Consider the following 18,579-nt stretch of genomic DNA (forward strand, 5'->3'; position numbering starts at 1 on the left):
TATGCAACTGGTGACTCAAACAGAGAATAGATATACAGTAGAAGATGAATGGGTACCACTGAGGGATGAAATGGTGAAGGCAGGAGACAATCAAATAGGTAATGAGATAAGGTCTAGTAGAAATTCTTGGATATCGCAGGAGATAGTGAATTTAACTAATGATAGGACTAAACTGAGAAATGCAACAAATCAAGCAGTCAAAAGGAGAAATGTTTGGCGAAAAGAAAAAAAGCAGTATTAATATCAAGAGCTCAGATGGTAAACCAGTACTAAGCAAACTTGGGGAAGCTGAAAGGGAGGGGGGTGGCAGGGGATATGCAGAGGTTTAACACAAGGGAAATGAACTTGCGGACAGTATTATATAAAGGTAATAGGACGTAGATAAGATGAGATATGATACTGCAAGAGGAATCTGACAAGAGTTCCAAAAGACCTAACTTGAAACAAGGCCCCTGGTAGAAGCTGACCTCAGGGAATGTCAGTTTGGATTCCGGAGAAATGTAGGAACACTTGAGGTAATCATGACTCTACAATTTATCTTCGAAGTAAAGAAAAGGAAAACCTATGTTTGCAGCTTTTGTAGATTTGGAGAAAGCTTTTGACAATCTTGATTGGATACACTGTTTGAAATTCTGAAGCTAGCAGGGGTAAAATACTGGGATCAAATGGTAATATACAATTCGTACAGAAATCAGACAGCAGTTGTAAGAGTCAAGAGATATTGTAAGGGCAGCAGTTGTTGAGAAGGGATTGAGACAGGGTTGTGCCCTACCCCCAAAGTTATTCAATATGTACTTTGAGCAAGCAGTAAAGGAAACTAAAGAAAAATCTGGAGAAGGAATTAAAAGTTTAGAGAGAAAAAATAAGAACTCTGAGGTTTGCTGATGGTATTGTAATCCTATCAGAGACAGCAAAGGAATTGGAAGAGCAATTGAATGGAATGGACAGTGTCCTGAAAGGAGAATATAAGATGAACACTAACCAAATCAAAATAAGTGTAATGGAATGTGTTCAAATTAAATCAAGGGATGCTGTGAGAATTAGATTAGGAAACAAAACACCATAAGTAGTACTTAAATTTTGCTATTTGGGCTGTAAAATAAAGTAGAGATTTAAAATGTAGATTGGCAATGGTAAGAAATGCATTTCTGAAGAAGAGAACTTAGTTAACATCAAATATAGATTTAAATTAGCAAGTCTTTTCCAAAGATATTTGTCTAGAGTGTAGCATTGTATGGGAGTGCGAACAATGAGTAGGTAATGAACAGAACTGGCAAGAAAATGAATTTGTGGCATAACTTGTCTTAGAATGTTTCCTATCAACCAATCCCTTCTTCTAGACATCAAGGATCACCAGTTTGGTGCTGGTGGAAGCACAGGGGATAAAAATGTAGAGGCAGACCAAGATATGAATACAGTAAGCAGATTCAAAAGGATGTAGGTTGCTTTAGTTATTCAGACAGGAAGAGTCTTGGACAGGATACAGGAAACTGTATCAATCCAGTATTCCAACTGAAAACCCCAACAGCAGCTTCAGCTTTGTCAATAATTTCATACATATTCCTAACTCGTGTAAATAGACGAATAGTAGTCACAAATATGGTTGCCCAAATTACACTTCAAGCTCCTAAATTTGGTGATGCTGTATTCGGATGTCCATAAACATAAATGAAATACTGGACAACAAAATATTTTGTAACATTTGTATTCTGGGAAAGATCACCAGTTTTTTTATTATGAAGATGTTAGTTTTGAGAAATACCATGTGACAAATCCCAAAGCTTACAGGTGACACAAAAGAAATTACATCCCAATGAACTGATGGTTATTCGCTCACTTCTAGAACTGTTTGAGACTTGTAATGAGTGAAAACTCTGTACTCCAGATTCCAAGCATGCAGTGGGAAGGGCAGAGAGACAGGAATGGAGAGGGGAGGGGGAGGTGGGGCCAAGAGTGCACGTTCAAGCCCCTTCCCCCTGCAGACGGTTTTGTTTGTCCGGTGGGAAAATGTTCTTCATTTTTTTTTTTAACCTTTCCATCAAATGTTAGCACCCGCTGTTTAAAACATCCTCCCTATACAAATAGCCTACGAATTTGTTCATTACTGCAAAGAAAGGAGCCTCTCCTACTCTTCCAGTGTAAAGTGTGTACATCACTTACATCCACACATGCAAAACAAAAATGCGCCTTATCGTGCACTTATGAGAATAGCTGCTTTCGTACTCTCTACTACTAAATGAATGACGTCGCACACCCGGAAATTCCGAAGCGCTGAATTCATTTCCGCTGCCTACGTGTAACTATAAGACTACGAAAGTAACCCTAGGATGTAACAGACGCAAGGTCTAGAAGGATGTGTAACACATCTTCCAAACTGGACTAGTTATAAGCACCGTCTCCTCCTTTCAGTTCCTTCCACGCAAATCGCGATTCATTCAATGTGTAAAGAGCTGAAAGATAAATGTGCATTAATATTATCTGTTACCACTTCGATTTTCATGTGGATATTGTTGAACGCATTGGAAACTGAAAATAGTACTAGTAGTTAGTCAGAAGTCTTAAAAAGGCAGATCGTTTACTTATGCCCTATTAAAGTACTGCAGAGCTATGACCACCTTCGTTCTTTACCACGTGTTTTTAGTCCCCGTACCTAACACATTAAATTCAAAAAATACATAGCACGCGAAATGTGTAAGTTGTTTTTACATGTCTCGCAAGAATTTGACTAAACATTACTCATGTACTATACATTCAAATACGCACTGCGGCAATCAACTGTATTTATGCTGACTACATTACACAGATAATAAGTGTATTATGTAGATCCGATCTGTAACGCCTGTGGTTCAAATGGCTCTGAGCACTATGGGACTTAACATCTCAGGTCATCAGTCCCCTAGAACTTAGAACTACTTAATCCAAACTAACCTAAGGACATCACACACATCCATGCCCGAGGCACGATTGGAACCTGCGCCCGTAGCGGTCGCGCGGTTCCAGACTGAAGCGCCTAGAACCGCTCGGCCACAACAGCCGGCGTAACGCCTATCCTGGACAACAAAAGTGAGAAGTGCGCCACCACTACATGTGTGTGCAGTTAAATGCGCCTATGTAGCCTACTTGGGTTTGCATGCTTTTTAATTGCCTCTGCCACCTCCACTACTCCCCCCCCCCCCCGCCCCCCAACACGCCAACCACAAGGGTCACTGACGCAACAGATCAACTGTTACGCCTAAATGTGACAGTAACACAAAACAGAGACATTCACTAATGCAATCTCAACGCAAATGTCGAGCGAAAAACCATCATCAACTCTTTAACGACGACGTTCTAAATTCATTGTGTATTTCTACAATAGAGGATTACGTATTATATAAGAATAAATAAGCTTATCTACAGTACACGATAAAAGTATTAAAATCCACATTTCTTAACAGTCTTTTGCTCGAGAAAATCTTAGCCAAGACGGCGAGGAATTGATTGTTTTGAAAGGTGTCAAACTTATGATCCACCTAGCTACAGATCATTTCCTGTACAAGTTTCAGTCGAAAGCAGGCTCACCGTCCTCATGAACTTCGTCTAGAAAACAGGTTTGTTTATCTCATAAACAACATGAGGCAGTGACTGAAAGATATTTAAATGGAATCATGTAATGTCGTTTTAACACATGTTAACCGTCGCCTCTCGTCGCAGACCGCTTCCCTCTGAACTCAGTGGAGATCGTTGGTTTTACGGTAATGTTCTCAACAGAAATAAATCAACACACATAAGCATTTATTTCCAAAAACTAATCAACACCCGACACAATTTGTTCGGCTAACCAACAACCCGCGTGATCTTGATCTTGCTGTCGCGCAAATTAATCTGCAGTGGTGGACTGTCCTTTTTCCTCTCTCATATGTTTTCTTGTGTTCATAATATTGTTTCTTATGTTTCAGTGTTTCAACGTTCAATCAGCGTTCTGATATCTGCTGCAGGTATTTTACTACGGAAGAACGAAAGAAAGTAAATTACGGAGGAACGTATATGGCATAAAGAAAGAATGTAAATTAGTACATCTCCTGCATGTCATCATCTTGTGAAACCGCAAAGAAAGCAGCTGTGTCAGCAACATGATGCTGCTCATATGCGTAAGCCAGTCACATATCATTCACAGAATGGCAATCTAATCTCGTACAACCCCAGATCACACACATTAATACGTGATCTATGGTACAATTAAGAGTTCGGTGCATTTGACGTAAGTCACTTTTACACAGCTAAAGCTCTGACGAGTGTCACGCAAAATGTGGAACGGTGGCAAAAAGATCTCCAAAACTTAATTTACTATGCTTATGGCTTTGATTGCTTCTTGTGAACGCTCTCTCTCTCCCGTACACGGGTGTACGAGAAATCCTAAGAAATCTAAAGCGCATTTGCAACCGCATGCTCAAGGTCCGACAGAAATATTAAAATTAAAATGTATTTCTACACTTGACAAAATTTTTAAAGTAACAATGGCCTTTCAGATTTCTGTATTAGTGTACTGAATAATGCACTAATTATATATTTTATGGAGTAGGAAACAAAGCATATCGTCGACTGTTATTGGAGGCCCAACACCATCAAAGGACCAACGAATCTTTGCAAATACGGTGTTTCTGGGGACAGAAATTACAATTCGGAATAAGCAAAAAATTATCTAAACTAAAACCGACGATGTACACAGTTAAAAAACATTTCAAACAACGCAAAAACTCTCTCACGGGCGAGAAAGTTATTTTCAGTGCATTCACAACATTCTTCGAGGCGCGATAAAGTCTATATCGTATCTGTTCTCTTAAGAAAGTTATCCCCCACGACATACACACGCTGCTCTCAAAAACAGTTGCCCCCTCACAGTCTTAAATTTTCTTACCGTTCATATTTTACTTCAGACAGCTCTGTTTCAGACAGATCTGTTTCAGACTGATCTACTAGCGATAGCGACATAGAGACAGGTAGAACTACTGTAGAATTCTGCCATCGAACGTACGAATTGTGAATAAAATTCTGCTGCAGGAGTATTAAAACAACGTTCTGCGAAAAAATATTGTGCACATGTGCCATTTGTCTATTCACTGAAGCGCATGACATTCCATGGAAACTTTTCACAGAAGCTAATAAATTTTTCTATTCCAAAGCAATTCCTGGCATAAATTTAACGTCGTATAATTTCTATAGTTTCTGTGACATTCAAAATATTAATAATGCCTAATAAACGAGTTGGAACGATTATTGTAATTCTTTCGAAAGACTTATTTCGCCTAGATTTGTATATAACCCTAATGATGAGAAGTTCATTAATGATATGTAGATGTCGATAAATGTTCCACCTGAAACGAAAGCAAGGTTAACTTTCTAATATGAAGGGATCCTTGAGTTAGTGCAAACGCTGCGAACATAGATTGTTTGCTAATTTCTACGAGTATAAATAAAACCGTAAACAGACTTTCGACAGTCATGTTCACTTTTGCATCTAAGGTAAGATCGGGCTTGTAGCTGAAACACAAAGTTGATGACTAGTGAGCTATAAGACTTACTGAAAGAATATATATGAACGGAAGCGTACTTTTGTCTTCCTGGAATCTGTAATACGCCGCGAACGTCGGTTATAAATCTGAAGTCGGCTTCATGAATTGTAATAATGTGCATGAATTTTAATAATGTGTGGATTGAAAACTGCTGAAAATTGGGATACAAGGTAACCCATAATATCCGCACACAGACTAAAATATTCGAAGGTGATCCCGTTTGCCTGGTTTTGGAGGAAGTTCAATCTCAAGTACGTTTGCCTTTCAGTTTAAAGTGTGTTTCAGATAAGACTGTGCCGTAACCATTACAAAGAAGTGATCTCAGAGTTCGTCTGGTTCAATTCACAATTAAAGCTCACAATCCGGGCGTTAACAACCAAGCAGTGGTATTGTTTAAAGTAAAAATCATCAGAAGAATTCACTCTTATAACCAATGACACATTCTCATTCCTTATTCTCTGATATAAAGTGAAACACGACAAATCTTTGCGCCGTGTAGCAGCAGGGACTGGAATGCTATATAAGAATGAGGCAGGCCATCGTCAGTAACCATCTAGAAACATCATTTTGGCATTCGCCTTAATTTATCTTGGGAAACTACGGAAAATGTAATCAATACAAGTTCATGTTTTAGCAACTACTTAGACATACAGTAGGTCTATGGGAGTGTTTTCCAGATAAGATCTGCAGGTTTCCTACAAGTACTATCGGATATTCCGACAATACTGTTAAAGTGAAAATGAAATTTCACCGAAATGACTTGTTCATTTGGATACTACGTCGATGTTCAGGTTAATTAGTGAATTTGCTTTGCTACTATGTATAAACACGATCCCGCTAAATGCTACTTATTTCTTAAGAATTGCAGGTGTGAAAAAAACTGAGAATTAACGTAAATCAAGAGAGCCGAGCCAAGAACTGCTGGAAACTAAAAACACTGAAATACATTCGTCATTTTGGTAATATAAATGTCCTATATGATTGTAATAATAGATAACAGCTATTCAGTCCGTGGAACATGCTTTATAGTTGTACAGAAATCTGAAGGGAAACAAAAGACATTTTAAAACAAATGTCTCTATAATGAGCTCCTGTGGCACACAAGTCTACCATCAAACCACAGACGAGCTCAAATTTGTACAGCAAGCCGAAACTTTTGCGAGCAAACTCATATTCATGATAATATGGGGATGTAACACCTTTCCCATACGCTAGGCTGTGTAATAAAATTTCACTACCTTGATGGAAAACGTTTATCAGTACTTTCGTGATTTGTCCACATTAAGATGTTCCTAAGTTTATTTACTTAAACATACCATATATAATCACATGTTTTCGCCATATAAAAATGAGATACTACCCCTTTGAAAAGAGTTGAGTTTTAAATAAAACAACAATAAAGGCAAAATGACTGGCTGTAACCATAATGACAATACCTACAACTACATTCTATAGATCAGTATAAATTCATATCGGTTAAAATAATTCAACTCTTCTCACTCTAAGTGTTTACAATTTTTTTAATATCAACAATATAAACCGGTAGTACAGCAGAATTCTAGCAATTATTTAGAAAGATTCTTTCTGCCGCTATTTAGTCTTAGGGAGGCAGCTACCCTGCATATCAATGAATACCATAACCAATAATTACGGATGGTACAGGTAAGATTAACATAACTATCCTATTACCAACAGTCGTTAAGTCTTGCAGTTACTTCGAAATTGTTCGTCATACTACGGCAACAAAAATCTGAAACCCTGTATGTCCTCCCCATGACGCAAGCTAGTTTTTCAAGAACGTAAAGAGGAATGGTAAATGGAACGCAGTAGTCGCTCCTAATAGTGGCGACTGGAGATAGCGACGACGGAGACTCGGAGTCTCCGTGGAGGCGGACAACCCAACTGGCGACCCGAGTCTGGTGGCTGCTGCAGCATTCCCCCCCCCCCCCCCCCCCCCCCAGCTCTTGAGCTGGGCCCCAACCCACAATTGCGGCGCAAATCAATATAGCAGTCCTGCTGGAACAGGCGTGTGGCAGCGCCAACGTAGACGAGCGACGGGTATTACACATCCCGCCTATCTGTTCGCGATGGTCCACATCAATACAAGGGCATCATTATTGTAGAACCTGTGGAAGCATTTCAATCGTACTTACACAAAGTTCATCTGCTTCCTTATTCAAGTTTATCTATGCAAAAAAATTTCGGGCTATTTCTCAGATTGTACTTCAGTAATCCTAACATTTCTCCTTTCTGTTAAATTCGCAGATGGCACGGGTGCAGAAAATTTGTCGGTACCTTAACATACAGGGTTTTACCCTCTGAGTTCTATCATCATCATCACCACCACCACCACCACCACCACCACCACCACCACCACCACCACCACCACCACCACCATCGAAAACAACAACAAAAATACGACACGCTTTCATCAGTCACCTACACGACGCAGTCACAGTAAAGATATCAGACCGGCTAATAACCTAAGTGGTGTCAACTAGAAAAGCTTCTACCAGGCCTTAAGCCCTGTCATTTATTAGATAATGTGCACGAACTAATTTTTCTGCTTTCATCCTGGAGGCCATTAAAAGATTGCAAGTTAGGGAAGTAGTGTTTGACTGACTGATTGAAGAGGGTTATGGGACTAAACGGCGAGGTCATCAGTCCCGCGATTTCAATGTTACTCGCGGATGAAAGCGGGTCCGATAAAAATTGACGGATCCAGTCAGACGCATCAAACTATAAAACACAGAGTAGAAGACATAAACGGGGAGGGTAAGGAAGCAATGTTTCGTTACTCGTATTTATACGTGACTCCCGGCTGTTCGCGATCCATAAGGCCATTGTAGTGTCTCCAAGTGGGAGTTGTTTAGCACTTCTGCGAGTTAATCGCACTGGCTGATCCAACCGGCGAGAAAGCTGCGGAGCGTCTTTCGGGTGAACGATATTTCTCTTACGATTGTTCTGAGAACCTTTCTGGCATCAGAATTCCTCACAACTAGACTTGTCTGGTCGTTCCACCTTAATTGGTTATATTCCAATACTCCTGGATACTCTACAGATATGATTGATAAAATTGTCAACCGATAGTGTAGACAAACGAAGTCACATCGCCGCTTTTAGAACGTAATAATTACAATATGTAGTGCGTATCGATTAAAACACGCATACTTGTCTGCGGTGGAATTCTAACTCCTAACCCATTGTTTACAGTCAATTACAACGATAAATTTAACCACATTTATCATTACAAATATTCTGTTTCCATTACGTTTCTCCCGCCCGCTTAGCTAGGTGGTTACGTGCTTGCCTCTCATGCCGCGGGTTCGATTCCCGATCATCATCATCATCGTCATCATTTCATTCTCATCACCGGAACGCAAGTCGCCCAGTGTGTCGTCGACTGAAATAAGACACACTCGGCAGCCCAACTTCCCCGAATGGAGCCTCTCGGCCAACAATGCCATACGCCCATTTCATTTCATTTTTCTCCCACTGTGTTCCGATACTCCTAGAAACCTGTTAGTTATAACCATAAACATTACGTAGCATGTAATCTGGATGACAAACCTCGCTGCGTACAAAATTATTAGCTTATGCTGAACAGCGAGCTTTTTAACCAGCGTTATTGTCTGCCACTCTTTTACGCAGTTCAAACAAATAAGGTTTTAATGACGGTTTGAGAGATGGTTACAAGAGCTGTTACTTTTCATGCTTACAATGTACTCCCATTTAACAATTAGTATCGTAGATGCGTCTTGTCAACCGCTACTCCTACGTGCACCTCTTGTTTGCAATTTCATTTTCAAAATATTCAAATGTGTGTGAATCCATGTGGAACCACATTGCTGAGGTCATCAGGCCCTAGAGTACTACTTAAACTAACTATGCTAAGAACAACATACACACCCATGCCCGAGGGAGGACTCGACCCTCCATCGGGAGGGACCGCGCAATTTCATTCTCATTTCTAGATTTTGGTGGGCAGCAAGGGAAAGTTAGGAACCTTCACAGATGCAAAAATACCAAATGACGCTGTACGGAACACCACACACTATCGTAAATTTTACCACTTAACGAAGCAACATAACAACGTGCATTCTTCCTTATGAGACTTAATGCTTTCCCGATTTTTCCTTGTTTTTCTCGTTCTACAGTATAAATGAGGTGAAGACGCACGTATCCATTTATGGTTAACGAAGCTCTGAATAATGTCAGACTTACGCAAAATACGTATCAAAATATCGCTCCCCAGATGAGTCAGTCACATGGTGCCGCTCTAGCGTTTTCGTAACCTGATAGCTACTTACATACATCGCAGGGTGGTAGTTAAATATTCTTCTAGAATCAATACATCTGGGAAACGCCCCGTCATAGTAAAAGTGGATGACAGACGTGCAAATATGTGATAAGTGGCCTAGAAAGAGAGAAATATTACGCTTTCGGCCTAGCAAGAGAGAAATATTACAGTTTAACGTTCCGTCAACGACGACGCCCCGTACAAACAGACTAATTTAAATAACTGTGGTTATTTTAAAGAAGTCACTCTGGCTTTCCCGTAAACAACGGAAAACTAAAGCTGAATGGTCGAACGGTGAACAAAAACTCTTATCCGAATGCGAATCCAGTGTAAGAACCGCTGCATCACTTAACTCAATAAAACTGTCAAATTGCACCAAACACGCAGTGGGCGAGTACCTGAAAAAAACGTGGGTGAACATTTCGTATTGGAATATCATATAGAACCCATAAGTCGTTAGCGCATCAACTATTTTGAAAGCAGACGAAACACAAAATTTCTATTTAATATAAATACCGTATAAAATTAATAGTCCTTATCCTATTCTGATATAACAGCCCTGATTCTTCGCAACCTAAACGTGAGGAATAAAAGTAGTAAAAAAACAGCAAAATTATTTTATCACCCTCCACTACCTCATAGCACGAAATGTCCTGCCAAAGGAAACAAAATGAGCGATAACACAATGAAAATATCCCAAGCCTATTATGTGGGGTGCCACGACATACCTAGAATATAGTTTGTTGAGCACAACCACCTACCGCGTCAATAGCTATCGGTAACGTTAGTATTTATGCTAAATATTATACAAAATGGTAGCGCCGAAAGTTTCTTTACAAAGCAGCCCGTAGATACAATGTTTCGACGCAGGACATATTGCTCCGCACTTCGCAACACGGAAAGAGAAATGCTTTAGCAGAGTATTTGTTTCCCGGTCATCAGATTAGTCTAGTGCTTAACTCGTAAGTACGTTGTTATTTTGTGTGTGTGTGTGTGTGTGTGTGTGTGTGTGTGTGTGTGTGAGAGAGAGAGAGAGAGAGAGAGAGAGAGAGAGAGAGAGAGAGGGTGAGGGAGGGAGGAGAGAGTGCGCGATAAAGGAGGGGGAGAGATTTATGGGGGGGGAGGACTGCAGAGCTAGAGAGGACGGGAAGCAGCTCGCTGCAGTGTCGCAGAGAAAAGGAGGGGAGGGGAGGGACAGACTGTGTGTGTGTGTGTTCATTTAAGTAGGACCGTGATATTCTGCTTCCTAGAACACGGTGCCATTTAATTACTGTATCTGAATAGGCCTTAATGAGAAGATAAATTTTCCTTAGCTGGATATGGCAGAAATTCGTATGGTGAGGGCAAATAACACATATTCAAAGCCATCATGAACATATTTGTTCCTTCAATTGTGATTTTCGGAGTAGACATCTAATTACTTTGGTTTAAAAAATATATTACTTGGTCTCAACTCCAACGTCCCTCTTTTTTTTTTTTAAAAAAAAAAAAAAAGATGTTTGTATCTATTAATTCAATATTTTTCTGTGCTACAAGAAGTGCCTGAAGTCATTTGTGAAATGGTCGAATGGCACTGCTGGCCGGTGGATCCGCCTGAGGTATTTCGGCTCAGTGCTAGTCTTGCTATTTGACACCACTTCAGCCACTTGCGTGTCGATAATGAGACGACGACGATGATGACAGCAAACACCCAGTTCCCTAGCGGACAAAAATCTCCAATGCAGACGGAATTCGAACCTTCGACACCAGGCTGTCGAGGCAGCTACGCCAATCATTTGATCACGAGATACGGACTCAGTCTTTGGTAATGAGTGGAAATCAAGTGCGTTGCAATTTAATAAGTTAAAGGAAAACTGTAGTAATACACAACCGCATTGAGATTTAGGGAACCCGAAACATTTTTTGTATGTCAGTTTTTTCTCTCGGTCCATGTCACAAAGGTCTTGTTTAAATCGTCGGTTGCGGAATACATCATATTCTTCCTGAACAATATATTAATTTCAATGTAGAACCCAGAAGCCTACTTACATGTAACATCCAAGGGGCAGTATTACTTCTTTCTCTCATGCATGTAACTAAGACTTACCTATTTATATGAGGAATACAATTGTTTTACGTGGAATCCGACCTACTGTGCAAATTGACATTTTTCAAAGCCATGTAGAAAAGTTTCTAATTCCTACTCATCCACTCATCATCTGACATTAGCAGGAATAACTTAAAAAAATCACTGAAACCTATAATAAAACACCGTCCACCTCTAATAATATATTTCAATCGCTCGTCCCTCCCATTCCTCATAATGATCGTTCATATTTTGTCGTTTGTTTAGCCAAATCTGAAATGATTTTAGGTACGTAACACGATGGTTCAGTACCTGGAGTTTGAATGTTCTAGGATTGATAGATTTCCTAGTACATAACATTCTCCCCGTATCGACAAAATATCATCAAACGTCATGGAAAAACAAATGCAACGGGTGGAAAGCAATTATGTGAATCTGTTAATAATAGCGTAAGCGACTGTTTACGTTTTTGGTGTAAGAAAGGCGTCGATGCTTGTTGAATCATTTATGACACCAAAGAGTGTAAAGCAGCCCGCAGGCGAAAACATGGCTTTTTACGACACGTTTCGAATGTGGCCAGGCTGTCAAATTTCAATAAATTACAAAAAACAATATAGGTGGCGTACTGGTTAAGACACTAAACTTCTATCAGAGAAATAGGCAATCCATAGCATTGCACGAGCACAAGTATTTTTGTTTATTTGCAGGGCCATCTTCCGCAGCCGCTGTTCTTCACCAGACGCCTTACTTTTATTTGCAAAACACGTCGTTAGTCTTCCTGGAAATATGGTATACGTCCTGTTTCGAGATTTGAATATTAATTGTACGCCAAATTCATTTAGAAAAAATATGTTTAATCTACAAATGGCGAAGTACAGAAACGCTATCAACTTGTATACAGTCTTTCCAGAATGACCACAGAGGACGCTTTGTAAATACAGTAAAAACGAAACGCGTCTAATGGAAAAGAGCCTTAAATTACTGTAAGCGTCAGACGGAAGAAAGAATAATAATTTGTTTCACTGGCCTTTCCACATCAGCCATTCAGCTGATAAAAGCGGGAAAGGTTTAGATATCTAATGTATTTTCCTATTTCAGTTTTAACGTCTTCAGAACTGAATGTTTGATTATAATTGCATTCAAGTTCAGATTCATTTAAATCAACATCCATGCCTAAGGCAGTATTCGAACACTACTTCCGGTTTACGAATCAAGACCACTTGACATCCACGCTATGTTTTCGTAGTTTCCCTAAATCACTCCACAAAACATGCTGTATTGGTTGCACTGAATATCCCTTGGCCGATTGCCTTCCCCATTCTTCAACTGAGTAACTGATGCACCGACGCATAATCCAAGAAATACATCATATTCATGGAAAATTGCTAGAATTTTTTTTTATACCTAATACGAATTATTGGGAACCTCAAATAGAAGAACTAGCTGACAGTTTAAGGTTTCCCATAGCCGTTAGGTTTTCTACCACAATAAAACGAGATGACAGAACCAATGTGATATCTTTCCCTAAATTGTAATTGTATCTAGTAAACAGCATAAATCAAGACGACAAAGAGGGAAGGATATGATAACGTCAGTCGTAAAATGCGACAGAAAAAAAACTAACTACATAAATGCATTCCTTAACGAGCAAAGTATAAAAATATGTACCAGAAAGAACGATAATGGCAAACATATAGTATACCACGTGGTAGTCACAATGACGGCTGAAAACGAGAAATTAAGAGAGTACCTACGTTCAAAGACCTAAGTGACGCCTACGAGACAAGAGACGTTTTAGGTCGCGCTTCCAGTGTGAACAGTTCTTTACGGGCTGTAAAACGACGGTTGGGCAGTGAGTTCAAAGGATAACCAGTACACAATGCTCTCACAAGGTGTTCCAGCGCGGCCTCCCTATTGTGTGCTTCTTCCTCTCGGCCGCCTGCAAGAACTCGCTACCTTGCAGCTGCATACCTGAGCAACTCTCACCAAGCGACGTTGCCGCGTTGTGCGCACACTTCCGTAAGTGCAGCGACCTTCGGACAGCCGCCTTCTAGCTTTCGAGTACAAAGAGAGGCGCCTAGCTCTGTATGTTACCACAACAACAATGACGACTTCATCACACTACATTCTTACAATAAACCAAGAGTTGTAAATATCAAATGTTAAACTGTAGACAACATTATAACTGGCTGGTAAGTCGGTTCAAAGGTCGGAAGGATTGTAAAGAGCGTACCACCTCCAAAACGACCAAGCTCAGTGAAGCATTGCAGAGTTCAAACAATTTATCTCCATAACAATGGCACCGTATACCGTTATCCCGAATATTTCGATTGATCTTACAATATATAACGGAACTTTTTTTACAAAATTTCGCGCGGCCTACTGAACCTAACCCTCCGGTTCGCCAGCCAACCACGCCATGGACTATAATTTTTACCGATGCTATTGAATTAAAGGCTACAACGCTATAATTTGAGCATCTTAGAGAAAGATGGTGTGGGTTCTTTTCTAATGAATACCATCCGTCCAATTTAAATTTACGCTAGGTTAGACTCACTTCATTGCCCGAATAATGGAGAAGGGTGGTTCAGGTTAGATGTTAATTGTTTTCGAAACTGCTTATGCGAAATCTTAAAGAACTACTAGTCATCTGATTTGACGATGGACTTAAACTAGGACGATGGACTTAAACTAGCACGTAGAAAGGCAGTGTAAAACGAGGAAAGAGTTCATTGAAAACCGTCTGCTGTATGTTCAGCAACGAGCTTAGAAAGGAGTCAATATTTTTAGTTTGTTACGTAATACCAAGCAGAGATTATATGACAAAGCTTTAAAGCTCATATTGAAACGCAAGACCACATTTCGTTCTTCCAACTCACGTATGTAACCGCTAACAATACTCATATATGAAAAAGCACGCGACAGCTTACATTTACGAGCTCAAGAATCTCTAGACCGAAGTTACAAAGAACACCAAAATTTTTGTCGTCCAACGGGAACTGCAACATATGAATTTTCGGCTAGAGCCTGTTGTGAAAGTTCCACAGCGAGATTCCCACTTTAAAACTATTGCAATACTTATGCCAAGGCACGGATTTTGGTCGAAGTGTCGCATCTAGTTGTTGCCCGCCCCCCCCCCCCCCCCCATGAATTTTCGGCTAGAGCCTGTTGTGAAAGTTCCACAGCGAGATTCCCACTTTAAAACTATTGCAATACTTATGCCAAGGCACGGATTTTGGTCGAAGTGTCGCATCTAGTTGTTGCCCGCCCCCCCCCCCCCCCTCCCCGCACTCCTCGCTCAACACAAGCTTTTCCTTTCTTTCCCTATTCGGAGTTTCTAGAATCACCAAGATATTACTCTCTAAAGTGCGCTCTTCTCTATTTCAGTATCGCTGAACTAGTTCTCGTCTAATGACCTCGCTGCCGACAGAACTTACTCTGGTGTTGCCTCTATTGCCTTACAAAACAGTAGAACAAACGCGCTCGGGTAACAGCGCGTCCATCTTCTTTTTCTCAATTTCACGTCTCCGTACGTTAAGGCAATGGTGGATGACGTGCGTAATACACTCAGGCATCCTGCTGGAAGTGGCACGAGAGCCTACTGCAAGAAAACGTCCGTGCAGTGAACTGAAACATAGGGATAGCGATGACACTATTGATTTCGATATCAAAATCCCCCACCCATAATCAATAATGTAATTATACGACCGCCAAACTTCGTAACTCTCAATTTTCATAGTCGTTACCCGGCGCAGTAACGTTGTGTTCGGATACCAGACGTTTTAGTACACTAATCAGTACACCCGTCCTTACTGGCAAACCGAGTGAAACAGGCTTTCAGCATTGCGACTCATCCGGGCTCCCCTAAAAAAATATATAAATCCCCGGTGAAGAACGAGTTCCTATTCCCTGCCTCGGAACATTTAAACTAGCAACTAAATACTGGAACGACTGTATTTACAGAATGAATATTTCCTAAGTCTACGGACGGCACAACGTAAGTGTCCTTATGAAAGTTAACTGAGAGGTATTATGAATCGCGCAGTTCCACTAAACAGTGTGCCGTTAGCCGACAAACATGAATCATACATCACACACACACACACTCCCCCCACACGGTGGTTTCCGTACTTGTCGCGCTCTCTCTCTCTCTCTCTCTCTCTCTCTCTCTCTCCCTCTCTCTCTCTCCCCGCCAAGGAAACTATAGCCCCAAGTTTCCGATTTCACAAACAAAAAAGAATGGTGTTCATTTTGTGCTAACTGAAATTACAATCAACGTAAAACTCACATCTAATACTGAAACATTTTAAACAAATGGTAACAAACTACTATTTTGCACAACCTGTATGAATTCTAAAGTTGTTCATCGTTTTTCTTTTTTCATTTTGTATCTAGGTGCGGCACGTTTACTGAGCTGTCACAATGCTAGTTGCAGGTGTTTTCGGGATACAAACATAGCCGTGTGTCAATCTTCCAGGTGATTCATGACAGTATGAGCCGAATTAGGGGATTAATGTGTTATTTATTCTGATCGGGTGGGTACAAAGACGGAAAGTAATCGCCATTACTTTCCTGTAATTTGTTTCATTCATATTCATATGTTTTGCGTTGAAAAGACAAACGTGGTATATCCCAGGTTCGCGAACTACTACCCTAACTGAATAGCGGAATGTCTCATCGGTTATATGATATTGCCTTCCAATGTAGGAAAGAAAAACACTTTCGTAATACTTTGATGTTTATCTGTAGTCCTGTATACGGAAATGAGCTTCAGTATGACTGTTTTCGCGAATAACTACATTTTCTCACATCTGGTCAGCGTACGACTGCAAGTGTCCGCCGAAATTAATACCTGCTGAAATATTCCCTGACCAGTAATACAAAAACAAGTGAAACTAAGACTGATAAATTGCCCGGAACCTGAATGGCGTCACACACCGTGACGCATGAAAGAACTACTCTTATCACTACGCAGTTACCGTTATCGCTGTCAGTATGTTGTTTGGCGCTCGTCCCACGCACCAGCACTACAGATGATAATTCTAAACCTCTGGAATGTTGTTTCATTCTTAAATGGAATTACGAAGATTTCTAATTGTACGGAAACGAGTTAATTTCCCAGCAAAATTAAAAAAGAAAACGAAAAGTAACATCTACTACATATTTCCTCCTTGCCTGATGACAATAAAATCATTGAATTGATATTTATATGTTTATTATGTTCGGCAAAAATAACAAAGAGTTGCACTCTTGTCTCCTCCGAAAGTCTTGTAGCATCCAAGCTGTTCAGATTTTACTTGCTACAATATTACGAACAGCAGATATCGCGAAAACCAGGGATATTCTGTCTAATATTATTACTGTATCTCGGCTATAACAGCTGTTACCATGTGGATAAATTTACAGTTCAACCGGGAACGCACAAAACAAGAACTCACACTAATTTAATAAGGGCTACAAATAGCCTCGGGCGAGGCCCCGCGATGACGTCAGCAGTGGCCACTGTGGCACGCAGTAACGGGACAAAGGAAATCGTTGAAAACGTTTCAAGCTTTTGCAAGTAAATATTTACTACATTTCATACCACACTTATGACAGAATACCTCATCTCCTCTTTGATGCGATGGTACGACGGCGTGCGATTATTTTTTGCCACTCATGTCCTGTGACGACCTGATGTTAAATTATGTACTACCGTCGAGCACCGATTTCTATAACTTTCACTGAATGTGGCAGATACACGTTTCTGTGGGTTAGATTTCCCTTGTAAGATGTAGACAGCGTCCCGATTCCTGTAAAAATCCGGATTCTACGTTCAATATGACTACCGTCCGAACAGTAGCAACGCAGTATTTTCGTCGCTGTGCTATTTTCGTCTGGAACGTTCTAGCAACAAAGCATGACTAAAGGCCTCATTTCAACGTTCGCGTAAAGGTTCCCACTAACGAGAGTCATTTCGAAAGTACCCTGACAACGAGAGTACGCTGCGTAACTAAAAAAAAAAGTGCTTTATTCAAAAAGTGTAGTTATATTTAGCTCAGAGGCTAAATTAATAAACTTCACTGAGCATTTAATAATACAAGCACTTCAGCTCGTCTGCATGGGCGTTATAACTAAGAAATCCCCAAGGTGAGCAATTCTTTTATACGGAATCGACGACGGCTGCCGTTCCGGCATTTTGCTTTTCGTTCCCCTTCGGCGCGGCCACAGTCGCAACGGATAGAAATAATTCCACAGCGAAGAGAATTTAAGTCGTGATGATGCAGTAAACGACACAAGTCTCACCAATGGTTTACAACGCGTGCGCCCCCCCTCATTTTGAGACTGATCACAGATCAAAAGGCAGGCAGGCGGGCGGGCGGGCCAGAGAAGAGATGATGGTCTTGCGTTGCTGGGTCGGCAGCTGCAGCTACTACTAGGCAGCCGAGAGCCGCGCGCCTGCGCACTGAGCTCGCCTGTGACGTCACTACCGGGCGAGCGCGCGCCTACTTGCAGCGCCGGGTACGGGAAGGAGGAAGGTTCTGAAGGCACGGCGAGGGTAGGGGGAATCGGTTTCCACAAGAGGCGGATCGTTACCATGGGAGAAGCGCAGCTTGCGACCGAAGAGAAAAATTCTGCTCTGAGCCTCTTCTCGTACCGTACCTGACGCACCCAAACCTGGC

The 18,579-nt window shown here is 40.8% G+C and overlaps 1 protein-coding gene across 8 annotated transcripts in view; it reads right to left on the reverse strand.

Moving 5' to 3' along the window:
• Positions 1-18,579, reverse strand: part of LOC126284080 (uncharacterized) — an 86,707-nt gene that overhangs the window by 44,235 nt on the left and 23,893 nt on the right. Inside the window, exon 1 of one of the 8 annotated variants that reach the window (XM_049982715.1) lies at positions 18,203-18,336. The exons of 3 other annotated variants lie outside the window; for them this stretch is intronic. In XM_049982715.1, coding sequence (XP_049838672.1) covers positions 18,203-18,234 — 32 coding nt within the window. In that variant the 5' untranslated portion in view covers positions 18,235-18,336. Of the gene's footprint in view, positions 1-4,897; positions 5,136-13,667; positions 13,884-17,520; positions 18,337-18,579 lie in introns of those variants that run through there. 4 more of the 8 variants (XM_049982716.1, XM_049982717.1, XM_049982718.1 and 1 more) reach the window with 4 other exon arrangements.

Source organism: Schistocerca gregaria, chromosome 8 (assembly GCF_023897955.1).
Source record: "Schistocerca gregaria isolate iqSchGreg1 chromosome 8, iqSchGreg1.2, whole genome shotgun sequence".
NCBI classification, from domain to species: domain Eukaryota; kingdom Metazoa; phylum Arthropoda; class Insecta; order Orthoptera; family Acrididae; genus Schistocerca; species Schistocerca gregaria.